The 26,401-nt window shown below is 42.9% G+C and overlaps 1 protein-coding gene across 6 annotated transcripts; it reads left to right on the forward strand.

Moving 5' to 3' along the window:
- Positions 1-6,514: 6,514 nt before the first annotated feature.
- sf3b1 (splicing factor 3b, subunit 1) lies at positions 6,515-24,980 on the forward strand. Of its 6 annotated transcripts, XM_052081830.1 has the most exons (24): positions 6,515-6,667; positions 7,169-7,344; positions 7,496-7,597; positions 8,705-8,819; positions 11,381-11,460; positions 11,539-11,748; positions 12,032-12,494; positions 12,850-12,971; positions 13,126-13,323; positions 13,410-13,511; positions 14,302-14,481; positions 14,574-14,660; positions 15,283-15,553; positions 15,643-15,788; positions 15,922-16,068; positions 16,301-16,426; positions 17,632-17,853; positions 17,932-18,114; positions 18,191-18,302; positions 18,413-18,533; positions 18,616-18,747; positions 22,073-22,345; positions 22,792-23,008; positions 24,419-24,980. In XM_052081830.1, the coding sequence occupies exons 1-24, from the start codon at positions 6,640-6,642 to the stop codon at positions 24,575-24,577; spliced, it is 3,972 nt and encodes a 1,323-aa protein (XP_051937790.1). In that variant the 5' UTR covers positions 6,515-6,639; the 3' UTR covers positions 24,578-24,980. The 6 variants fall into 6 exon arrangements, 5 of the variants coding, with proteins under 5 accessions (XP_051937790.1, XP_051937793.1, XP_051937794.1 ...); XM_052081832.1 differs by lacking the exons at positions 6,515-6,667; positions 7,169-7,344; positions 7,496-7,597 and adding an exon at positions 10,989-11,043 and having other exon boundaries at positions 8,801-8,819; XM_052081831.1 differs by lacking the exons at positions 6,515-6,667; positions 7,169-7,344; positions 7,496-7,597; positions 8,705-8,819 and adding an exon at positions 9,030-11,043.
- The last annotated feature ends 1,421 nt before the right edge of the window (positions 24,981-26,401 follow it).

Below are 26,401 nucleotides of genomic sequence, written 5' to 3' on the forward strand. Positions count from 1 at the left end.
AGACTCTTCTTACGTCTCATCGGTGGAATTGCAGCGTTGTGTAATTCAATCAAAATGAATACCGTAATATGATCGGCGTTTCTGTGTCATTGTGTGTCATGGGGAAAAAACGAGTTTTTTTACGCAATATAAAACATTTCACAATCCATGAACCATGCCTTTGAAACCTTAAAAATAACTACAATGTTCCATCCATCCATCTTCAAGAGTTGCTGGAGCCTATCCAAGGAAGGCAATGCACCGAACTGGTCGCCAATCAGTTACAGGGGATACATAGAGACAAACGAACATTCACACCACCAAACAAAATTTTGTTAAATGATCATCAACCACGGTGTCAAATATGGCACCTAGAAATTCTGCTACTCAAATGCCACCCTTAAATCCCAAAGGGTCAAATTTGGCCCTAATCCCAAATTAGGACTAAAGCATTGAATATTTGAAAAAATATATATTTCGGTGTTCAGTGATCATATTGCAGTCATTTAATGTCTAGTTCATAATTTTCCAAAGAAGAAAATGGTTCTTGGGTTCTCCAGGGTTTTAATATTGACTCAGGATTATTTAATCAGAAATATTCCTCATGTTTAAAAAGAAAAACATCAGTATTTTTAATGTACTCCGTCCTCCGCAGATTACACACAGCGAGTCGGGTGCCACCATTGGCTGCCCAATTTCCACCACACATCCCTGTAATATTCATGACTATGTGCCCCTTATTTTTGTCATGTTATAATGTGCAGGTGCCTGCCAAAAATTTGAATATTGAGGGAAAGTTAATTTATTTTAATATTGTAATTTTAGATCACGACTTTTAAATATTTCAAGCATTTATGTTTCATTTTTGATAGGTATAGCAGAAAGTCACACAAAGTAAAAAAAAAACAATGTTTCACAAAATGTCATGACAAAGTTCAACATTGCAGGCTCCCTGAACAGGTATCCCAATTTTATCAGCCAGTTAACGCAAAACAACTACACAGGTTTTTGTCAGCCTTTAAATGGTCTCAGTCAGGTTTAGTTTAGGGAAGACTGCTGACTTGAAAACTATTAATGACACGCTACATAAGAAGAAAAAATAAATTGCAAAAGAAACTGGATACTGCAAGAGCACTGTATCAAAGAGCATGAACAGAATGTTAAAACGAAGAAGAAAAATTGGCCAGAAGAGCTGCAGAAGTGACAGGGGTGGGGATTCTGTCAAGCAATGGCAATCCAAAAATCTGGGGTGCTTCATAGTAGACTGAGGCTGGTGTCAGTGCAACAAAAACCACCACAAATGTCTGTATGACATCGGCTACATCTGAAAAATTCCATGATTCAAGCCACCCCTGAACCAAAAACATCAGAAATGCCTGAGGTACGTTGAGGAAAAAAAGTACAGGTCTGTTGCCAAGTGGTCTACCCGAGTCTTTTCAGATAACAGTCAATTTTGCATTTCATTTGAAAATGAAGGTCTCAGAATGTAAACAAAAGCAAACTTTTGAAAACCCACTGTGAAGTTTCCAGGAATAGAATTAGGAAACATAATATTTGCTGGTGTGGATCGATTGTCTTTTGTAAAGTCAGCACAGCTTTCTATCAGGAAATTTTACAGCACTCAATGCTTCCAACGGCCACCGATCTTCATAGAAACTCATGGGAATCATTTTTGCATAAAAACATGACTGTTTAGATATGCAGCAATGCTCACATTTTAAATGTAAATACAGAAGATGATCAGGTTGCTGAATTGTGATCACAATTATCCATCCAACCATGTATTTTCTGATCCGATTTATCTTCACAAGGGTCGCAGGGCGTGCTGGAGCCTATCCCAGCTGTCTTCAGGCATGTTTTGGAATGTGGGAGGAAACTGGAGTACTCAGAGAAAACCCATGCAGGCACAGGGAGAATATGCAAACTCCACATAGGAAGGCTGCAGCTGGAATTGAACCCGGAACCTCTGTACTGTGAGGTCGACACGCTAACCACTCGACTGCTGGGCCACCCATGATCCCAATTAAAATTTGATTAATTGTGCAGCTCTATGACATCTCCATTGAAGTTGGATGATTCGATGTGTTTAAAGTGCTTTTAAAATGTGGTGTTTTTTTATACATTTATTTATGTGGGCTGACAGACAGACAAATTCAAACCAGTAATCAATGTAGAGATTTTTCTTGTCCTATCAGTTATCTTTCTGTTCAGAGTTAAAGCTGGCTGATATAACTTGAACTGCATGAGCAATGTGTCTGGTTTTTTTTAAATATGTAGATTTCAAATTTGTGTGTTGTATATACAGTACATATATTCAAATGTAATTTTAGAGTTTTAAGTGCAGAGCGCTTTGAGTTGCATATTTATGTATGAAAAGTGCTATATAAAGTTTGATTGATTTATTGATAGATATTGAGTTGAAAAGAAATTTATGTTTAGTTTTCAGCAATCTTTGTCTTTATTTCATTTGGTTAACTGAAGTGTTGTTGTTTTAGGTTTTGCTTTCCATTTTCGTGTTAGTTCTTTCATTCGTTTTTGATTAGTGAATGGCAATAGTACCAACAATTATTCAGGAATGCTGAAGGTAACATCCAAGAACTCTGGAATGTCATAACCAAGTTGTTTACGGACCAGCATAGTTGGAGAAATGTCTAACAATCTGTTAACCGAACAATATGGTCAGAAATACCCTGAGATTGAATTCTCTCTCATTTAATTACATGGGAGATACAAATTCATCCATCCATTATCTGATCCGCTTATCCTCCTGAGGATTGCGGCTGTGTTGGAACCTATCCCAGCCATACATGGACAGTAAGAGACATATACCCTGAACTGGATGCCATGCAATCACAGGGCACGCACATAGACGACCAACCATCCGAATTCACAATCACACCTCGGAACAATTTCACAACAATTTGACCCGAGGGGTGCTTGTGTTCAATTAACGTATCAGGCATGTTTTTGGAATGTGGGAAGAAACCGGAATACCCAGAGAAAACCCACCCAGGCACGAGGACAACATAAAAAGTCCACTCAGGAAGGCCGGAGCCCGAATTCCAACCCTTGACTTCCGCACTGTGAGGCGGATGTATGGGATACTAATTGATCTTGAAAAATCATTTGATCCAGTCCAGTACACAATGATATCTTGCTTCAAGAGTTGGAGTATTTTGGAATTAGCCAATGGTAGGATTAGAAGGAACCGGACTCAGTATTTAGAAGTAACACTGATTTCAATAAATTACCAACGGATCACCATCTTTCGGAGTTAAAGATTTTGTAGGGAGTGTAGCAACAGCAATGGATGAGAGGGAAAATTCTATTGGTGTATTATTGTCTTACGGTAAACATTTGATACCATTAAACACTTGTTGTAATTACAAATTTGTGGGAAATGTGGAATAAGAGGTCTGTTACTGTGTTGGTTACAATAGATTTACATTACAACTTTACATTACAACATGAGGAAATTCATTTATTGAACACATCAACGATGTTGATTTGTGGACTTCCACCAAGGCTCAGTTTTTGTGGCCAAAATTATTTATCATTTCATTAAATGATATCTGCAATGTGTCATGCATTCCGAAGCTTTTCTGATAGTTCAAATACTTCACTGCACTGGACATGATAGTATTAACTTAATCTTAATAGTGGGGAATGAATTGAATAAATGGTTTTATGAAAGTAAACTTTCACTAAATGAGGAGGCATGAGAATGTAGAATTGTGTTCTTATGGGCTTGGAATTCAGGTCTTTGGAACCATATTCTTTGGCTTTAACATATAGGCAGTGAACTTTGTTGAAGGACTGAGAAAGGAAATACGAAGAAATAGAACGTGCCAGAAACTATTGTACACCTATTAATTACAGCTGTGTTGAGTTGAGACACTCTGAAGGTAGAGTTAGAATGATGTGTAACGTGGATTTTTTTAAGATAAAATTTTATTAGATCTGGCATTAATATTAACTAATATACACATAGAAACTATGGACATGTTGTTGTACCGTAGTTTCGTAATTGGATTAACAGTGTGAACAGCAAGATTAGCAACAGAACAAATATCAAGACGAGCCATTGGACTGTTTTTGGACTTAATAGCGTTTGTCCATATTTCAGACATCAGAATCACAATCAGATTTTGTATGCAAGAAACACATATGGAATTTACTTCCCAGTTACAAGCCGTTCAGAGGAACATAAAGAAGACAGCAATTACCAACAGCGCCCCAATACTTTACATATGAAAGGAAAACAGTCGGCAAGAGGAGGGCGAATAAACCAATAGACTCTAACCATTCTCTTGAAATGGTAGGGGAAAAAAACTCAGCACATGTCGCGTACATTTAAAAACATAGCACAACAATTCCTGAAACTTAACATGGAATGAACAGGGTGGGGAGGGAGGGCAGGGTCATTATCTGTGAAACGAGCTGCACAAAGTCACACGCCAAGTCTTTCCAGTTGTGACAGGGGAGGGAGCGGAGTAAATAGGAATCCAGCGAAGACTTGGATGTTGCACCTGCAGCTGCAAGGCCAAGACCTTATCAGTCACAGACTCAAGAGGAGTTATGGAGAGGAGGAAATAGGAATAATACTTTTTCAGTGGATGACTCTTCTTTACGAATGACAGATGGAGAGATAGAATCCTTTAATGCAGTTTATTAAATAGGAGAAAGAAAAAAAACGTCTGCACCTCCGAACGGATGAATGAGAACACAACCCCTTTTCAGGAATGAAAACACTTCCTGCTTCTCTTTGTCATGTTGCGAGGTGGTGGTGGACCCCAAAAAGCAGGCAGGATGGAGGAGCAGGGTGTATTTGAAGAATTGTATTTAAAACAAAGAAAACTAAATCCAAAACACACAAAGTCCAAAGTATCAAACAAAAACCATGACTAAAGCTACAATCGAGTAAATAGCGCGAGAGAACAATGGCACGGCATGGAATTCTCCGGCGGTGAGTGGACTGCCGGAGCCTCTTAATAAAGGCAGATAATCAGCCCGAAATTACGGACAGGTGTGCAGTTGGCGGGGGGGGGGGGGGGGGGGGGGGGGGAAAGCCCGCCACCTGCTGGCGGGCACGGACGTGACAGCAACATGTCTCACTTAGCATTTTTCCACACCACACCACTGATCACAAAGTCACTTAAAAACCCTAATTAATTACACATTATTATGTAAAGCAAAGATTAAAAAGTAGTTTGGCCCATACTGGGAACTATTCAAACATGACTGAGGCAAGTATTTAATGAATTATAGAAACAAGCTTGCTAAAATTAGTATAATGGATTACAAAAAATACTATCTCCATGCTCACTCAACATTCCCCCAATAAATGGACAGAATATGATAATACTAAAATGGCTGAGTTGCAAGAGAAATTAGGTCTTATAAAAAGAGGGCAGGAGGAGCTTTTGTTAAATCACATAAGCAAATGGGTATAAGAAGGAGAAAAGAGCTCTGCTTACTTCTATAAATTAGAAAAACATCACGCTAAAACTGTCACGTCCTGTGTTTTTGCTTTTTGTGTTCTCTCTGTCCACAGTCGATCTATGTGTTTCCTATAATTAATTTCTGTCAGGCGGCTCGATGATCAAGTAGTTAGTGCGTCGACCTCACAGTACAGAGGTCGTAGGTTCAATCCCTATGACCTCCCTAGTTTGTATGTTCTCGCGTGCCTGCGTGGACTCCGGTTTCCACCCATATTCCAAAAGCATGCATGGCAGGCTGATAGAACACTCTAAATTGTCCCTAGGTGTGAGTGTGAGCCTGGATGGTTGTTCATCTCTGTGTGCCCTGTTGTTGGCTGGCAACCGTTTCGGGTGTCCCCTGCCGACTGCCCGGAGACAGCTGGGATAGGATTGGAAAATAGGTGGATGGATAGTCCATTTTCCGTTCCGCTTTACCATTACAAGGGTTGCGGGGTGAGTGCTGGAGCCAATCCCAGGTGTCTTCGGGCAGTATTAGGGGGCCACCCTGAACCAGTTACCAGCCAATCGCAGGGCACACAGAGATGAACAACCATCCGCGCTCACCTTCGCACCGAGGGACAATTTAAAGTGTTCAATCGGTTTTTGGAATGTGTCATAATTCTTGTCTGCTCTGTCAGCTGAATTGTTCAATAAAAAAAGACCATTCAGTATTAGGTCTGCGGCATGCTCCTTGACACTGTTTTCATTTTGAATTTATGTGTTGTTCCAAAATTTGTAACGTTCAACAAAGCGTGTGACTGGAAAAGTGATTAGGACTGCACGACTGTCCGTGTTTTATGTTATGTATTGTGTTTATTATTTTACTTTATGTTAATTGTTTTGTTAAGGACTTTGTTACAGCTGCCGCTGTCGTGAAAGCGCTACACAAATCAGGATGTATTGTATTGTATTGTATTGTATTGTATATATTGTAAAAACGAAAAGTGCAAAAAAAGATAACAGGATCAAAACACGGGGCTTGCCGGTGACGACATTCCATCCGTTGCAGTGATTGGTCAGCACAAAGGTTTGGTCGACGTGCAGAAGTCGCTATATCGCCCAACCAGCTCGAACGATTGTACTGAATGTCCCGCCTTTCATAAACAGTTTTCGTCGAGGCAGGACCGGATTGAGAGTGACCGACTTCCTGTTTCACTAACGAACAACCACCACCACCAAAATGGCGAAGATCGCCAAAACCCACGACGGTAAAATGTTTTTTAAAAATAATCTCTTCGCCGTAGTTTTTCAGATAACCAACATCTTTATATCATGACGAATGTTCTGCATCGAATAATCCTTGTATTATAGCGTTTAAATGCATGTTTTATCTGTATAAAACGACTAAAGCAATGGGCCGGGATGCGACGCAACGCGGTCAGATTTAGATAATGGCGCTGGTTGCTGTTTTGTTAGCATGCTTGCCCTCACACCGTCCACATCATTCGGCGTTTATTGTTGACAGTGTCGATCCGTCGACATTGAAGAAGCAAATCCTTTGGTTAAGCCCAAGTAGTTGAAACCAAAAGATCTTGTAGCTATTTTGAAGCGTTTAATACTAACTTTAACATCGAGGCTCACGCAGCAGTGCGACAGTTACCGCAACACGTTGTATGCAGTTCGTATCCTGCGACTAAAGCATAATTACTATTTGGTGCCACAATTTCCTGCACACATTTTCAATTCTGCATTTTATTTATTTTGTGTAGATATCGAGGCCCAGATCCTGGAGATCCAGGGGATGAAGGCCAATTTGGTGGAGGAAGGAGATGAGCAGGGAGTCGGGCTTGTTTCAACTGGCTTTTTTGATCAAGAAATCTACGGAGGAAGCGACAGCCGTTTTGCTGGCTATGTCACATCCATTGCCGCCAACGAACAAGAAGACGTAAGTTGTCTCCCCCCCCCCCCCCCCCCCCCCCCATCATATTCACACACACAAATATGTTTCTACTTGCTGCGTTGTTTGGTTGTTAAGCTGCTTACCACATTGGCACGCTGTGTTTACGCCAATGCCATTGTTTTTTTTCTACCTTCAGGATGATGAAGAGGAAACTGCGACGAGTTTGTTGGGTCAGAAAAAGCAAGGGTACCACGCTCCAGTGGCCATTCTCAATGCCATTCCTCAGTCAAACGAACAAGTATGTGATAACTAATGATGTACACTGTGAAGCGGTGTAAGAATACCTTAGTACAAAAATACTTAGTCAGTTACCGTTATACTTACTGTTTTTCATTTGATTGTTTTATATTTATGGTCTACAAGTGTTGTTCATACAAATGTTTAGGGCTGTGGCACATTATAGTGAAAATATATCGGCATTGCAATAATGGCACATGAAATATGTGTACCACAAAGTAAATGGTAAATGGGCTGCCACTTTTATATCTTTTGTACTCGTGAATGTTTCACACTGTTACCTAATTTAGTTACTCATGAAAGCATCATCAGTGATTGGGCGGTTTCAGTATCTTGGTCGGGGAGACTTTGACATGGTTGCAATGGGTGGGATTTAACCACCCCCAACATCCGTGTTTGGAGATGATCACTATCATTGAGCCATGGGATAAATTCATATGGAATTTGAAGCTTTTGACCAATCAAATGCAACCTTACATGAGCATGGCCATCCAATGAGAGAACAGCATCGAGAGGCATGACAAAGTCGAAATGACCTAAGAGTTATTAATGAATTGCATAAGAATACATTGAGCCTGTTTATTTTTCCACGTTATTGTTGTTCTTTCATTTGATAATAAAAAATTAATTTCTTTAGGTACATGTTAAATATCACGGTAATATTGGTATTCCGATATTCAACATCCATATCATACATAGCATGCTTTTCTAATAGTGCAGCCTTGCAAATGTTTACCATAAGCATGACTCAAATACTGCATTTCTGTTGGTTACAAATAAGAAAAGTTTCATTTCAATGGTGATGGCCAAATTGAATTCTGTTGGAAATGAGTAACCCCCCAAAAATATACATATCAAGTTCAGATCCACATACGAAAGGGGCCTGGATCAAGTTAGAAGAAAATCAGAATTGTACTGTTCATATTGTAAGAAAAAAATTCAGATACATGTCATGTTTGGGCAAAAAAATTGGAATTGACCTATAGTGTAGCTTAAGTGATTCTACTGTGTATCATAGAATGTCTGATCATTTTAGTAGATCAATATCATTGTTTTTGCTTTGTCAAACATGAAAAATTGTCATGTCTGCTGCATTTTGTTTTTACAGTATGATCCATTTGCGGAGCATCGTCCACAGAAGATTGCAGACCGGGAGGACGAGTACAAAACTCGGCGCATGCAGATGATTATCTCGCCGGAGCGCCTCGACCCCTTTGCAGATGGTAAATTTGGCCTTTTTCCTCATCCCCGTTATGACACGGTCCTTCATATTATTCCCCTGCCTTGGTTTTTTCTGTTTATCACGAAGTGTGGTAGCTGTTCAACCCTTCGACTACAATGCAGTTGCTTGCCTCCCAGACACTATGCCTTCCCTGTGGTCAATCCTTTGTTGTCTTTTGTCTTTCTAAAATGCAATCATTTGGACAAGTGATATCAAGTTTTTGGGGGCGGGTAGGTGGGTGGATTAGGATCCCTGGTTTGCAAAGAAAAAAAAGAAGCTAAACTACGAATAGGATTACCATGCCTTTGAGTGGGAGAGGTGGTTAGGTGCCAGAATGCCGAATTGGGTAACTTACCTAACAAACGTGGGTAGCAGATGGGTTGTGTGTGTGAGTCGAAGGGTTAACAATGCTGTGCGCCCGCTATGTACAGTGTATGTATTAAGTGCAGCGACCTTTGAGGTCCGTAATTCTCCTGAAGAATGTTCAGCCACTCCGCTCAAAGTAATGGATAGGCCGCTGTTCAGAAAGAGGGAACCGCTGTGTAGGCCTCAGCAGTCGCCGGAGAACACCGGCACGTTTTTTGTTGTTGTTGTGCAAAACCAGTTTTAATTTCAATTGATTTATCGCCACTGATGGCGTTTTGGTCACAGGAAATAGTGTAGCACAATGTTATTCTTAACCTCTGTGATGCATTTGACACTTCATTGTTTGCAGCTCCTAGGGGTGGGCATTATAAACATTTTTGTCTTGATTGACGAAGGGGAAATTAACATTTTCAATTTTTGTTTTGTTCATTTTTGATGGCCAAAATTGCCAAGGTACTAAAGCTAGCCTGTTTCAGCACAGTTATCATGTTTCCTCATATAGTGTGCTTGAGTGTATTTATCTACTCAAATACAGATCTACAGGTCAAACACAGATCAATGATAATAATCGTGGCAGAAAGGGCTGCCGTGTAGTACCCTGTACTATCAACATAGATGCACAAGGCATAGTGGAGTTGCTAGCTGTTACTCCAAGATAATTATTGGTTTACATGAAATGTATTTATTTATTTATTGTCCATTTACATGCCTTGATTGGTGATGCTTTCTCGTTGTGCAACAGTGAAATGGGATTAGCAGTTTACTCTGCATTTTTTTTCCCCAGAGGCTAAAGAGGTCTTTATTTGCAGCAGGTTTATATTGGTCTTAAGTGGATCCCTCACCCTTGGACAAGTTGAGGGACAGCCGTTATTTCAAAACAGACGAGTTAAGTTAAATTAACACTGGATTTGAACCCCTGCAGTGTACTTTATTCAAGATAAATCAGCCATTCATTCTCTACAATCAATATAATACTTACATTTAAATTGATCAGTTATGCCCATCCCTAGTAGCAACATGCAAGCAAAAATGGAATGCTTTCCAACCACAGAGCGAGTCGAACCGTTTCATAAAAGCGTTGGCATTACCAATAGTGAGAGGCTTATTTGGAGCCTGCATGTAGAAAGAGCAAAGAGAGCTCTGTGTACAAACGTTGTTGTAAAAATATATTTTTATTTTACAAGGCTCTCTGTAAAATAGAAATATGTTCACAAAGCAAATTGTGTGCCACCATACCACAGGCCCATACTAACTGTCCTTAATTTCTCTCCTACAGCAGTACTGCTTTGCCAGTCCTGTACTGCACTCTGTTAAGGGCGCAGCAACTCATCCTGTGTAGGTTATGGGGGACACAGAGAGAACTGTGCACCTGTCAGTTTTGGTCAGGGTCCACTTACTCCTAGTCGTTGAACCCAGCTGAAGCTTGTTTTGATTCTCTAAAAGACCCTTAAATTTTTTATTGCCTACTAAATAAGCTACGTGTCTTGGCTATAATATTTCACTTGCTCCCTTTTTATCAGCAAAGAAGTCAAGATGAAATTTTACTTGTATAAATACTGATGAAGTCAAGCAAACGTGGCTCCGGATAGTGACCTCATTTTTTAGGCAAATTTAAGATGAGCTTCAAAATTAAGTCTTTATATTGACTTCAGAATTTTTGTTGTCCCCTCGAAGATGCTTTGGTTTCTTTTTTTTTCTTGTTTCTTTGAGTGTCACAAATCAATGCAAAACAGGTGGTATACTGTTGTGTGTGAGTTCAAACCCTTTTCCAAAGTGTTACTAATGGTAAAGAAAAATTTTCTAGGCTGCTTTTCTGCTGGTTGAAGTCTGACTGCAGAAGGACCCTTGGCACTGAAAGTGTACGTATTCTGAAGAGCGCAGCCCAGGACCCCCTCTGCACCAGTGATGGCTATATCTACTTAAAAGAAAGCACCACAAACTTAAGATCTGCTCTCCATATATCTGCTTGTTTTTTTTCCTATGATGCTATGTCTATGTAAGAGAGGGTAAACATGTATATTTCATAATAACTCAGTAGGATATGCAATGATTTCAGTTTTTTAAAAAAGGAACATAATTTGTAAAGAGAGCCAGGGTTAGCTGGCTATGTTTGTGCTTGGTGTGAATAACATAAGCGGGTCCCAAGAGCATGCACTAATGAGTGTCCTTTGTTCTTGTTGGTGCTCTTTCGCGCAGGAGGCAAAACGCCGGATCCCAAGCTCCAGGTCAGGTCTTATGTGGACGTCATGAGAGAACAGAATCTGTCCAAGGAAGAGGTATGGAAAAGAAATCCCCAATTTGCCAAAAAATGCTGCTTTTATTGGTTTAGCTTATTTGTTGCTTTGCATTTGCAGAGAGAGATTCGTCTGCAGCTCGCAGAGAAGGCCAAGTCAGGTGACCTGAAAGTTGTCAATGGGTCCGCTGCCAGCCAAGCTGCTGCTGCCGCCGCCGCCGCTGCTGCTGCTAAACGCAAGCGCCGCTGGGACCAGACGGCTGACCAAACCCCTACCAATTCTACCCCCAAAAAGATGTCCAGCTGGGACCAGGCTGATGCCAATGCTGAGGTGTGTTTTGCCACACAAACATGATCATTGGGTTGTCTCTGGAAAGTCACATTATCGATGTTTTTAAGATAAGATAAGATATCCTTTATTCGTCCCACACTGCGGAAATTTACAGCCTCCAGCAGCAAGAATGTACGTAGAAAGAAGAAAGAGAAAAAAACAACAAACATCTTTCAATTAAATGCAATATGAACACAAAATGGATAAATCGCAGTACTATTTACAATTTTCCTTCACATCATTTAATTATTATTATTATTATGATTGTTTTCATGCTTTAAAGACTCCGGGACACACGCCAGCGCACACACCATCAAACAGCCGATGGGACGAAACCCCCGGCCGTCCTAAAGGCAGCGAGACCCCCGGGGCAACACCCAGCTCGCGCATGTGGGACCCGACACCCAGTCACACGCCGGCCGGTGCAGCCACGCCAGGCAGGGACACACCAGGACATGCCACACCGGGCCACGGCGGAGCGACGGGAAGCGTCCGGAAGAACCGCTGGGACGAAACCCCAAAGACGGAAAGGGAGACGCCCGGACACGGGAGCGGCTGGGCTGAAACCCCGCGTACAGATAGGGGGGATGAGTCTGTGGGTGAGACTCCCACTCCAGGAGCCAGCAAGAGGAAATCTCGCTGGGATGAAACACCGGCTAGTCAAATGGGCTCCTCAACACCACTGTTGACCCCTGGAAAGACCCCTATTGGGACCCCTGCCATGAATATGGCAACTCCAACACCCGGTAAAGAGGCGTCGCATTCTAAATGTCTAATATCTTGGTTTCCACTCAACTCTGTGTGTGTGTAATATGAATAAGCTTATTCAGTCCCTTTTACAGGAAATTGTCACATTAGAGCTTAACATAAGATCCAATGGTATATAATAAGTCTGAGACTCAAATCCACGCTCAGGGGAAATATTGCCATGCCCGTGTACGCTTTCGCACAGCAACATGCTATATCGTAGTGAGATGATTTGGTGACGTCAGTGTCTGGTGTTAAATTTAAAGGACTTGTCAGGCGATGACTATTGCTGTCAACACAATTGGGCGCGAAAAGTTGAGGCTTCAACTTCACACCGTTGTCCTGGCATTGCAGGTCACCTGATGAGCATGACTCCAGAGCAGCTGCAAGCGTGGAGGTGGGAGCGGGAGATCGACGAGAGAAACCGGCCTCTCACAGACGACGAGCTTGATGCCATGTTTCCTGAAGGATACAAGGTCCGTGCACCATTCGGCTGCGTGCAACATGCTATTTCATTTTTATAAAATGAGCACATCCTTGCTCCTGCTCATAATAATTTAGCCCCACGGCCAGTTTAGTACCGGTGCTCAATACCCGTTTCTCATGCTCCCTATTTGCCCTTCCATACAGGTGTTGCCTCCACCAGCTGGCTATGTGCCAATCCGCACGCCAGCCCGCAAGCTCTCAGCAACGCCTACACCAATTGGTGGCATGACAGGCTTCCACATGCAAGTGGAGGACCGCACCACCAAGCAGATGAATGACCAACCCTCTGGAAACCTCCCCTTCCTAAAACCGGATGACATCCAGTATTTTGACAAACTGCTGGTGAGAACTGCGTCACATGCTCATAAAATGTCGTCCACACGGGGTTGTCTGATAATTCAACATTTGCGAATGTGTCTTTGTGTTAGGTTGAGGTGGATGAGTCCACATTGAGCCCTGAAGAACAGAAGGAAAGAAAGATCATGAAGCTGCTGTTGAAGATTAAAAATGGAACTCCACCCATGAGAAAGGTTGGTACCTGTCGCTTTCATTCCTCTCAAACTATTGAAGTGGATGACAACTAAAAAAGTACTGTTCTTGTACAATTATCTACCAGGTTGACCACAAACCATTCTGTTATGCAAGTTGACTTGCATGTTGCTCAAATTGCAAAATGAGAACACATAATTGCATAAATGAAAAATGCTCCCAAAACATGGAATTAGAAACTCATCTCTACAACATTAGCCTTAAAACAAAAGGGCTGATAGATGACTTGAGTTTGAAGATATTTACTCGGAGTAAAACAACGTACTCACGTGCCACCTAAATAACACAGTCAAAATGTATCACTTCAACATGCTTCTTCGACAAAATTGCTACATTCCTACTAACAAGGGGTTTGGCGTCATCCCAGGGTATCTTGGGGCATTACAGAGAGTGTCAAAACAATAATGCTGGAGATTTCAGCAAATAGCCGAGTTCTACAGGAAAACGCACAAATAGGTTAATTCTTTTGCACTTCAAATGCTATCTTACAGATCCCGCTGGGTCCTCTTGGATGCGCTTGCCCTCATTTTTTGAATCTCAGGGACAAGCTGCAAAAAGCATAAAGGAAGTGGTTGCCGGGTCAATACCTAGCTTTCTGCCCACATGTTGGGATGGTGTGAATGAGTTATGTAAAAGCCATCTGCTGTTTTCAGTGGTGGTGCCTATGGACTGTCATGTTCTGCTCGGAGTAGCAGGCAATAATCGTGTCAGCTGTGAAGAAAACATCTCCTGACATAAACAGTAATTGGATCCCGTCTCCCTCTGTTTCAGGCGGCCCTTCGTCAGATCACAGACAAAGCTCGGGAGTTCGGAGCAGGACCTCTGTTCAACCAGATCCTCCCACTGCTCATGTCCCCCACCCTTGAGGACCAAGAACGCCACTTGCTGGTGAAAGTCATCGACCGTATTCTCTACAAACTTGATGACCTTGTTCGACCCTACGTACACAAGGTAGACACACACACACACACACACACCAAATGGCGTTCCCAGTAAATGATGCAAAAATGATGAACTATCTATTGATCTTATTTTGTGTCAAGATCCTGGTGGTGATTGAGCCCTTGCTCATTGATGAGGACTACTACGCCAGAGTCGAAGGCAGAGAGATCATTTCCAACTTGGCAAAGGTAACGTGGAACATTTTGGAACATTTCACCACCTCCTGCGAACAATTCTCGCCTGTTCGACCTATCGGTGGTCAGATGAGGGCTAGCCGTTCGCTAGATTCATACCAGCACGAGAGCTAGCAGGCCTGACTTCAATGCCTCGTCTGTTCTCACCCTGCTCCGCTGGATACAATCAAGCATTTTACGGATGCATGTTTACCTCCTTATGGAAACATGTTTTTTTTCTTCTTTCTAGCCACAATCTTGCTGCTGTAGACTGTAAATTTCCCCAGCGCGGGACAAATAAAGGATATCTTAATGTTGATGGACCGAAATGAGGCTTGGTTGAACATCGGAGATGAATTTTTCCTGCTTGTTGTGTTGAAAACAATGCAAGCACACAGACCCACTTTTATAGAGTGTTTATAGAGATTTTTATATGCAAGAGCGATATTATAAAATAGGTGGAAAATGGCTAATTTTGCAGTCAGTGAAGGGCTTCAGCTACTATGCCCTTTCCGGGAATTATTTCTTCAGACTTGCAATAGGAAACAATTACTTATAGTTAAGGGTGTGTGAAAAAGATGCTTTTGATTGAGATCCTGAAGCCTTCTTGATTGCATAACCTCCCATGTGTTCCCAGGCTGCTGGATTGGCAACCATGATCTCCACCATGCGTCCCGACATCGACAACATGGATGAGTACGTGAGAAACACCACTGCAAGGGCCTTCGCCGTGGTGGCATCTGCCCTCGGCATCCCCTCCCTGCTGCCCTTCCTCAAAGCCGTGTGTAAAAGTAAGAAGTCTTGGCAGGCCCGGCACACGGGCATCAAGATTGTGCAACAGATCGCCATCCTAATGGGCTGCGCTATCCTGCCTCACCTGCGCAGTTTGGTTGAAATCATTGAGCACGGTCAGTGGCGTTAAAAAGCATAATTGGTGCTATTGCAGGACGCACTACAGTGTTGCTCTTGCCTAACCGTTTTGTCTGTGGTGATGCAGGTCTGGTGGATGAGCAACAGAAAGTGAGGACCATCAGCGCCTTGGCCATTGCTGCGTTGGCCGAAGCCGCTACACCCTATGGTATCGAATCCTTTGATTCAGTGCTCAAGCCTCTCTGGAAGGGTATCCGACAGCACAGAGGAAAGGTGCGCTATTTGGGTCTATTGCTATCAGCAAATTCTACATTGGCCACCCGAGATAACATGCCAGTGACGAACAAATAAGTGCGAGTGAGTTAAGTTTGAATTAATGATGATTGTCTTCTATTTTTGACGGCAGGGTTTGGCTGCCTTCCTCAAAGCTATTGGGTACCTGATCCCTTTGATGGATGCCGAGTACGCAAACTACTATACCCGAGAAGTGATGCTTATCCTCATCAGAGAGTTCCAATCACCAGACGAGGAAATGAAAAAGATTGTTCTAAAGGTAAGAGGCAAGAATCTCAAAAATATTTCAGACTACCGTGCGACTAATTCTCGCCTGTTCTACCTGTATGTGGTTGAATTGGGGCTAGGAGGTCGCTAGATGAACTCCCAACATGAGAACTAGCAGAATCGACATGTGTCCTCTCTTTTCTGACCCTGCAACCCGTTGGGGACAACCTCAACTTTTCCCAAATGTTGCCCCTTCTGATCAGAGCCTCCGTCTCGTCTCGTAGGTGGTCAAGCAGTGCTGTGGCACCGATGGTGTGGAGGCCAACTACATCAAGACTGAGATTCTGCCCCCATTCTTCAAGCACTTTTGGCAGCACAGGATGGCTTTGGACAGACGTAACTACAGACAGGTTAGTCCTCACATGAACATCAATCCATCCATTTTCCGAACTGATTAATCCTCGCGGGGGGAGCTGGAGCCTATCCCAGCTGTCATCGGGCAGTAGGCGGGGGACACCCTGAACCGGTTGCCAGCCAATTGCAGGGCACACTGAGACGAACAATCACACACACCTAGGGACAATTTAGTGTGTTCAATCAGCCTGCCATGCATGTTTTTGGAACGTGGGAGGAAACCGGAGCACCCGGAGAAAACCCATGGAGGTCCGGGGAGAACATGCAAACTCCACACAGAGAGGCCGGTGCTGAAATTGAACCAGTTACCTCTGCACTGTGAAGTCGACGTGCTAACCACTGGACTACCGGCATTCACATGAACATAAGCCATCAAGTAGTATTAAAGCCATGTTTGCACTGAGACATGGCTGTGATAGAGTAACCTCAGGGCCTTTTCACATTGCACTTGGTTGTCTTGGTCTTGATACAGCACAGTGTGCAAGGACGACAACGACCTGGTGTGAGTTTACCCAAATTTGGAAGTACTAATGCAGTGGCCTGCCAGAAAGGGGCAGGGAATCTTTTCTTGATGGTCTAAATGAAAAGTAGACTGCACCTCAGCAATATGCATTTATCACTTGCTGAAATTGAGGAGTAGGAGGACATGAGCAGCACTACACCACCATATTTATTATTACTTCCTCCATTTTCCCAATGGCATATACTGTACAGATCTGCAAAAATAATACTCCGAAATCACTCCACCAGTCTTTGGGTGCATCTTTGGATGACATCCTGACACTGCTCTAAATTAGATTTTTTTTTGCATTGCATGTTGTGCTGTGACGCGACGAGGGATTCTATCCTTGCACCCTTGAATCCCACACACAATGAATGAATTTGATGGCGGTGTCGCAAACTGCAGCATCAAAGGGCCTAATTTTCGTCAAATACATTTTTTAAATACAGTAAACCACCACAATTCGCTGGATTAAGGAAAGAGCCCTGGTGCGAATGGTGAAAATCTGCAAATAACTAATGACCCCCCCTAAGAATTTGCAATTGGATATCGATGCCACAAGATAGCAGAAAGGCACTTAAAGTAGCAAATAAATGAAAATCTGCAAATTCACGTGGGCTGAACCAACAACATGCGGAGGTTCACTTTCAACTAGCTTTCTAAAGGTTAAACATAATCTAAACATTGCACTCAACACAGTTGGTGGACACCACAGTAGAGCTGGCCAACAAGGTGGGAGCCGCAGAAATCATCTCTCGCATCGTGGATGACCTCAAAGACGAGGCGGAGCAGTATCGTAAAATGGTGATGGAAACCATCGAGAAGATTATGGGCAACTTGGGCGCTGCGGACATCGACCACAAGCTGGAGGAGCAGTTGATTGACGGCATCCTGTACGCCTTCCAGGAGCAGACCACAGAGGTCAGTGCAACAGTGATTTAGTATTTACTGACATGTACAGTATATAAATCTACTCAGGAAATATAATTTCCTTCTCAGGATTCTGTGATGCTAAATGGCTTTGGCACGGTAGTGAACGCCCTCGGCAAGCGCGTCAAGCCCTACCTGCCTCAGATCTGCGGTACGGTGCTGTGGCGTCTGAACAACAAGTCGGCCAAAGTGCGTCAGCAGGCTGCTGACCTCATCTCACGTACTGCTGTGGTCATGAAGACGTGTCAGGAGGTATGTTGAAAAGTCTCATAGATATTATTGTTTTCATGTCCCAAAAAGTCATTACTCATTTATCTTACATCTACAGGAGAAGCTCATGGGTCACTTGGGTGTGGTGCTGTACGAATACCTCGGTGAAGAATACCCTGAAGTACTGGGCAGCATCTTGGGAGCACTGAAGGCTATTGTAAATGTTATTGGTATGTCACAACATGTTGGCCACAGTTACTCGTGTTTAAAAAAAAATCCTTCTCCCCTCATTTGTTGAAACCATGTACAAATTCATTATTATTATTCATCCTCTTTGCAGGTATGCACAAGATGACTCCACCCATCAAAGACCTGCTCCCTCGTTTGACTCCCATCTTAAAGAACAGACATGAGAAAGTGCAGGAGAATTGCATCGACCTGGTGGGCAGGATAGCAGACAGGTTAGCATTCTGTACCCCAAAAGTAAACACCAACGGCGACATGACTGTACATCATCTCGTGATTTCTATAAATTTATTCCAGGGGTGCCGAGTATGTGTCAGCCAGAGAGTGGATGAGGATTTGTTTTGAGTTGCTGGAGCTTCTCAAGGCTCACAAAAAGGCCATCCGCAGAGCCACTGTCAACACATTTGGCTACATCGCTAAGGCTATTGGGTGAGTGTCTACAAGTTAGGTCATTAATGTCTTTGTCCACATTGAAATAATGCATGCCCAACGAAACGCATGTTTTCAAACAAATTATCTTCAAAGTATTCAAACACACACAAAAAAATAAGCACAACATTTATAGAAAATACTATCCAGTATTGAGAGGTGCTTTGAATGTCCTTAGGCCTAGGCAATATGGCTGATGACACGTTCATGGTGGAATTGGGAATGAAGAGCACACGTGATTATAATGACCGAATCAACAAAATAACTACAAATACAAAACCTTTTCCCTGCTAAAACTAATCGAAAACGTTTTCAAAAAAATTTACATCACATTAAAATGTACCGAGTCGGGATGCTTAAAAATCTTGACTCTGTTAAGTTTGTTGCATTCAATTTGTTATACAGTGCACTCCGCTTAATAGAACACCATTGGGCCGAAGCGCTTCTGTTCTACTAAGCGGGGTTTCTATTAACCGGAGACACTTTATTAGGTACACCTTCAGACACGTCGACGACCAAGTTATGCACGCAGAAAAACCCCTGCTGACGAGTTAGAAGAGATATTTCGACTGTGGACGTCCATATCTTTAATCAAACAACAAAACAACAACTTTAATCAACTTCGGTCAAACATCTCAAATCAAGAGAAAAATTTCGTTACTTTTGTCTGGAAACAGGAGTCCGTAATTTTGCGGTTGACTTCCCTCTCAATGCACTGGATAAGAGGGAAGTCCTGGAAACCGCGGGCGTACCTTCTGAGAATCCGGCAATGCATCGTATCGTCTGAGTATGTCCTTCTTATCCGCAGGTGATAGCCCTCGTCTCTTGAATGAAGTTGAAGCCATTGTGACGTGCGTGTGTCTATGTGTGGAGTGACGCGTGCTACCCGTTACTGTATACGGCTAGAACTACCGCGTTTTCTCGCGATAGTGGTACAGTATCGCGATAGCTACACTTTGAAAACCACTAGTTTACAATGTTCATTGCTTACGGCCTGTTCTATTAAGCGGAGATCTGTTCTACTAAGCGGAGTATCTTTATAGGAAATTGCATTAGGCAAATCCGTTCCAGAGCCTTTTGCTCTATTAAGTGGATTATTCTATTAACCGGTGTTCTATTAAGCGGAGTGCACTGTAACAGTAACCCTTGGTAATGCTAGTTCTACCTATGCGTGATATAATTTTTTTTCATGAATCAGTTACTGTAGCCCAGGGGTGTCCAAACTTTTTGCCAAGGGGGCCAGATTTTATGTGGTAAAATGTCGGGGGGCCGACCTTGGCTGACATTCTTTACATTGAACAACAATATTGTTCAACAAATTTTAGTAAGCCAGTCTGTTTCACATTTCCATTTTTATTTTAATTTCAACAATCTTAAGAATTTCTTTTGGTTAATTTGAAACAGGTATATCACATGCAACAAACAAACAAAAACAAAACAACTGCTTATTCACTTGACTTTTTCTTAAACAGAAGTCTCCTGAGTGCAAATTGATTGATTTGAAACATAAAATGTATCACCATGACTTTTCAATAGTCACAAAACCTTTGACTCGAACAACAGGGAAATGAACAAGCAATACACATATCCACAACTGCAAGGATCATTTGAAATATGACATATCAGTCAATATAAACACAGAGTGATGTCTTGTTAACTCGTGAGTGATGCACTCTAGTGTCTAAATGCTATTACTCATTTAGTGAATGCTATTACTCATTTAGCCACTAGAGGGAAGCAGTACTCTATGAAACATCACTCCCCAGTCTACGAGACCTCAATCAATGCAACGCGTGTTCCATTGCGCCAAACCTGCGGGCCAGACGGCACTGATTTTATGACAGGGGCCGAGGGCCGGATGAAATTCGACCGCGGGCCGAATTTGGCCCGCGGGCCGGACTTTGGACATGCCTGCTGTAGCCTAACAGTTGTAACAGTCCCTGCATAAGAACACAAGAGAATCTCATTGCTACAAAATGTCAAAAGTCATCATAGAGCATTTTAGCCATGCATATGTTCAGAGATAACGTCCATATCAATTTTGACTCTTCTTATAAGATAAGATATCCTTTATTCGTCCCACAATGGCTTGACATATTGAATGATCAAATATTTGACAACCGTATTTTCACGGCCATTCGGGGCACCGTATTGTTGGGCGCAGTCTCATTAATGGGTGCAGTCTCATTAATGGGTGCTTTTTCTGTATTTGACACATAGACAAAACGCACTGTATTATTGGGCGCAGTTTTACAGTGGTAAAACATACGCCAGCTTAAACATACGGCATGCATGCGTGCACGCTAAAAACACGTTAGCTTAAATTATACGGTAGCATGCCAAGACATACAGATACAAGCTAAAAACACGTTTTTAAAAAGGCAACGGAAACAAAACTGAATTCTGTTGTATTTTATTTAGCCATCATACAATGTACTCATGTTTTTCGATCAATCATCACCCAAAAATCCATCAAAGTCGTCATCCTCTGTATTAGAATTGAACAATTGTGCAAGTACCGGTAATCCATCAAAAACGCTGTGTTCCCTCTCGTTGTCAGAGTCACTCTCATTACCATGTGGCTCCACAGAAATGATGCCGGCTTTGCCAAAAACTCGAACAACAGTGCAAGCAGACACGTTCGTCCAAGCTGCCATAATCCATTCGCAAATTGTGGCGTAACTCGCCCAGCGCTGCCTCTCACTCTTTGTAAAGTTGTGTTTGCCATTGATCATCCATTGTTCCCATGCCGTTCGCAACTTTACTTTGAACGCCAGGTTGATGCCGATGTCCAGCGGTTGGAGTTCTTTAGTCGAGCCTCCGGGAATAATGGCAAGCTCTGAGTTCATTTGCTTGACTTGGTTTTTCACCACTGCTGTGAGATGGGCACGCATGGCAAAAGCATAACCGATGGCTTGAGGTTTGAACTGAGCTTCGTAGGCGTGTCTCTTTGTAGAATTTATTTTCGGGGGTTCTTCGAAACCAAAACCGAAGTTGTTTTGCAACAATGCACATAGCCACACTCTATACAGGTGTTGGTACCTGCTTGCGGCGTCCCTTTAGCGTCCACTTACACGCCCACCCTTCACTCATTGGCGGACTTCTTTGCCGCAGGCCTGTCCACAGTCACTTCCGCCTTTTCTCTATACAAAGAGCGTGTCGGCTGTCAGTCAGGTTTTGGAACTCGGCGCATACACAAGACGCTCCGCATCATAAGGCGTCCTGTCCATTTTGGAGAAAATTTAAGACTTTTAATGGCGCCTTATAGTCATGAAAATACTGTAATTTGATTGACTAATTGCGTTGCCATCCTTCCACTTCTTAGCCCACACGACGTCTTGGCCACTTTGCTCAACAACTTGAAGGTCCAGGAGCGTCAGAACCGCGTCTGCACTACGGTGGCCATCGCCATTGTGGCCGAGACATGTTCGCCCTTCACCGTCCTACCCGCACTCATGAACGAGTACCGCGTGCCTGAGCTCAATGTCCAGAACGGCGTGCTCAAGTCGCTGTCCTTCCTGTTCGAGTACATCGGAGAAATGGGCAAAGACTATATCTATGCCGTCACGCCGCTCCTGGAGGACGCACTTATGGACAGGTAACTAGTAACCTTAACCCTAACGTATGATTAGGGTCAAGTTGGATCCATGTGTTAGAAGCTTTTTCTTAGATTTGCCAGTGTGATAAGTAAAGGCAAATTAAATTGGACTTGCCATACATTTGTGTATTTTCTATGTGACAGAGTTCAAAAAGGAGCTTGAAACAGTCCAGACAACTGTTTGTGTTTAGGGATGATCATACTACACTACTGTAAACATAAATTTTTTCCCCTATGTTTTTTTTTAAAGAAACAGTGTCAGAGAGGCTAGGAATATTTTGGGAGAAAGAGATTATCCATCCATCCATCCATTTTTTTTATTGATAATTAGCTGATTACATACAGCTAATTATTGTGAGAATCTTCTTGGCGCAAGGTCATAATTGACCTGGAACATAGAAAGTGAACAGTTTGTAAGGGTTAACCTGTGTGCTGCATTCCTGCAGAGATCTGGTCCACAGGCAAACTGCCAGCGCCGTGGTCCAGCACATGTCCCTGGGTGTTTACGGATTTGGTTGCGAGGATTCCCTCAACCACTTGCTCAACTACGTGTGGCCCAACGTGTTTGAGACGTCGCCTCATGTCATCCAGGCTGTCATGGGCGCCCTGGAAGGCCTGAGGGTCGCCATCGGGCCCTGCCGCATGCTGCAGTACTGCTTACAGGTAAACAGCTTGACATCACAGTCAACCCCCATTTATGTTCCAAACTTGGCTGTCATAGGCCAAGATACCATATTTTAAAAAAAAGGTGGGTTGACCCCTCTCACATGAAATAAACACATTTCAATGTATTCAGTGACACAAAGTGCGCTTGCTTCAAGCTGTTTTTGTCACTGTTCGTTGAAGTTTACAGTTTAATTGACACATTAAACAAAACTGATTAAAGCATTATATATTTAAACACCAAAAATGTTCACCGTAACCGTGCAATTTGGTTTTAAGACCACCCTAGTGAGACATCAGCTAGCCTAATGCTAACATATGATGTGAATAGCGACAGACTGGCGAAATAAGATCAGATTTACGGGGATTCTAAACCTTCAGACACCTACTTAGCATATACAGGGTTGGCAATTTTCTGCAGAAATCCGCCGTTTTATTTCTTAAATTGATCATTTTTGTGAATCGTCTAAATGCGTTGAAATTTTTCGGGGGGGTCAGGTACCTATCGTTGAGTTTTCCCAAGCTCTCCCGATCAGTCTTTCCATCTTCCTATTGTAAACAGTCCTGCGATTGGATGTGTATGATGTCTTACTTGTTGTGATTGGTCGTCCAGGCCACGCCCCTTTCCACGTTTTTCATCACTAGCCATTGACATCCCTGCATGTATAGAGCAGCAACACATACAACAATAGTCATTGGCAAGCATTCTCCGATTTGTGAGAGAACAAGTAGTATTGAAACTATAGTGTTAGTTGGGGACTACATCTCTTTCAATAAAGTGCAGTGCTGCCTGGCAAGTTGTGGCATAACATGGTACTGCACTGAAGGCGCGCAAAAGTATAGTCACACTTGACTGTACTGTCAAAACCCACATATCTGCGATATAATGAGTTTGCAAATGTTAAACTGCAATATAGTATCCAAGGATTTAAATTGGGGTGGGATTTATATGTATGAGCCTCTTTTCCACAGATTCCTCAAAATAGAGGCATCAGAACCCAACATGGATCCCAACAAAGCAGAATATTGTCTCAGTTGTGCACAGCGCTATCTGCCAACATGGCATTTTGCAATCTAACAATAAGATGACGTCAACACCACTGTCTGATGTTGCCTCCCTTGTTTAAATATGGCCAAGTCGTCTTTATTCCCCCACATTCCCCATGACAGAACAAAAGGCCGGGCAAAAATTATGGGCAGTTTGAAAGGGGTGAAGCGACGCTCGATCTACAACACCGTTTACACGATCCTGACAAAGGCGGATTTCTCACGGCCGCTGTTCTATTTGACCGTGACTACTAAACATGAGCTTATCTAACGGTTTACCAAATTCCTCATTCCTGACTAGCTAATTCTTAGATCCCGTTGATCAAGAAAAATCTAGCCTTCTCTCGTGTCCTATGGTTTCAGGGTCTGTTCCACCCGGCACGAAAGGTACGCGACGTCTACTGGAAGATTTACAACTCCATCTATATCGGCTCCCAGGATGCCCTCATTGCCCACTACCCTCAAGTGTACAACGAGGAGAAGAACATGTACATCCGCTACGAGCTGGACTATGTCTTGTAAATACCCCCTCCTCATTCCCCTGCTTTTTTTGTTTTAGCTCGTGTTTGCTGCTCAAATTTTAGTTTATCAGACCTTCTCTTGTCCTCGAAGCCCGCACTTGCAGTGGAAACTGAACATTGAAGTAGATAAAATCTGGCAAAGAACATTTAGAGTCTGTGTGTACTTTTCCTATGATCCGCACGCCCACCCTCCTTTATTTTCCCCCATCAGTGTTCAAAATGTGTGAAAGCAATTGATCCTTGGAATTGTTTTAAATATTTGGATATTTCATATGCATTGATAGACATTGGGATTAGTCTTTCCCGCTTTGTACCTTTCCCCCATGTCACATCTCCTCTGTTGTTACGATTTGATTGTTTTTATTTAACCAAATAAAACATCTCTGTACACTTGTTTGCACATACACCTTGGGAATATGTATTCATGAAAGAAAAATCAAGGGAACTCTGAAAAAAAAAAAACTAATAGAAATCTGTGCCACAGTCAAACCATCCCAAGACTTTGTAGCGCCTTCCCAAATGGGACATCAGGACATCTTTGCTGCATGAAGTTCATGCTGCTCAGACACAACAAGCAGACGAATGAAGTTATGCAATGGGGGCTCTGCGGGCGACCTTTAGCGATGATGTCATCGCGCACAACAAGCCACACTCTCAAAAGCTTCTTTCTTGCAAGTTAAAATGAACTTGGTTAAAATCCTCATTCCGCTCAAAAAATTCAGCAGCTTCATTTCACGCCGTTTCTGCAACGATTGTGCGTCACAGCTCTAACAGAAGACATTAAATTTATCTTCCTATACACAATCCAGCAAGGGCACAATAATGCAGGGATTGCATCTGCTTATGCATCTCCGTGGTAGAGTGGTCGTTTCCATCCCCAGCCGTTGCGACCATGTCAATGTGTGAGCAAGATGGTCAACCGCCATCAGGTAACACTAAAGTGCTCTGAGTACCCCAAGTAGAAAAGCACCAACACCCCATTTACCATTTTTAATTTTTTAAAATCGATATATTCCTGCACGGGCGGCCCGGTAGTCCAGTGGTTAGCACGTCGGCTTCACAGTGCAGAGGTACCGGGTTCGATTCCAGCTCCGGCCTCCATGTGTGGAGTTTGCATGTTCTCCCCGGGCCTGCGTGGGTTTTCTCCGGGTGCTCCGGTTTCCTCCCACATTCCAAAAACATGCGTGGCAGGCTGATTGAACACTCTAAAATTGTCCCTAGGTGTGGGTGTGAGTGCGAATGGTTGTTCGTCTCTGTGTGCCCTGCGATTGGCTGGCAACTGATCCAGGGTGTCCCCCGCCTACTGCCCGAAGACGGCTGGGATAGGCTCCAGCACCCCCCGCGACCCTAGTGAGGATTAAGCGGCTCCGAAATATTCCTGCACAACAGGTATATATTTTTTTTAAACTGCCATGTTTGTGTCAGCGTTTGGCATTGGGTCAGAACACGAATGTGTAAACTGGTAAATGCATGAATGAACAATCACTAACACAGCAAAAGGGTAAAAAAAAAAAAACTCCCCCACTCCAACCCCTTGTTCCAGTTCACTTTTAATGTGACCCACATTCCTCCTGCAGCACACACCATCCGATTCTGCTCAAGGGAGGATGAGCGTTTGTTTTCCACGCTCATCCACCATCTTGGCACCCTTCCGAGTGCCAAGATGGTGCACTGTACTGTACTTGGATAAACTTCATGTTATAACACGCTTGGAACATTTGATTTGCTTTGAGGCTAATTTTTTTTGTAGCAAGTGGAAGCATGCTCTCATACACCGACGGGCCACAACATTAGGTACACCCACACAATCGAATGCTAATATGAC

Source organism: Hippocampus zosterae, chromosome 12 (genome assembly GCF_025434085.1).
Source record: "Hippocampus zosterae strain Florida chromosome 12, ASM2543408v3, whole genome shotgun sequence".
Taxonomy (NCBI): domain Eukaryota; kingdom Metazoa; phylum Chordata; class Actinopteri; order Syngnathiformes; family Syngnathidae; genus Hippocampus; species Hippocampus zosterae.

What these genes read in the sequence shown, in the direction of transcription:
- sf3b1 (XM_052081830.1), top strand. Translation starts at nt 6,640, where the DNA reads ATGGCGAAGATCGCCAAAACCCACGACG. An exon ending in TTCGACCCTACGTACACAAG is followed by an intron (nt 14,482 to 14,573) that starts GTAGACACACAC and finishes TTTTGTGTCAAG; the next exon opens with ATCCTGGTGGTGATTGAGCC. An exon ending in TACATCGCTAAGGCTATTGG is followed by an intron (nt 18,748 to 22,072) that starts GTGAGTGTCTAC and finishes TCCACTTCTTAG; the next exon opens with CCCACACGACGTCTTGGCCA.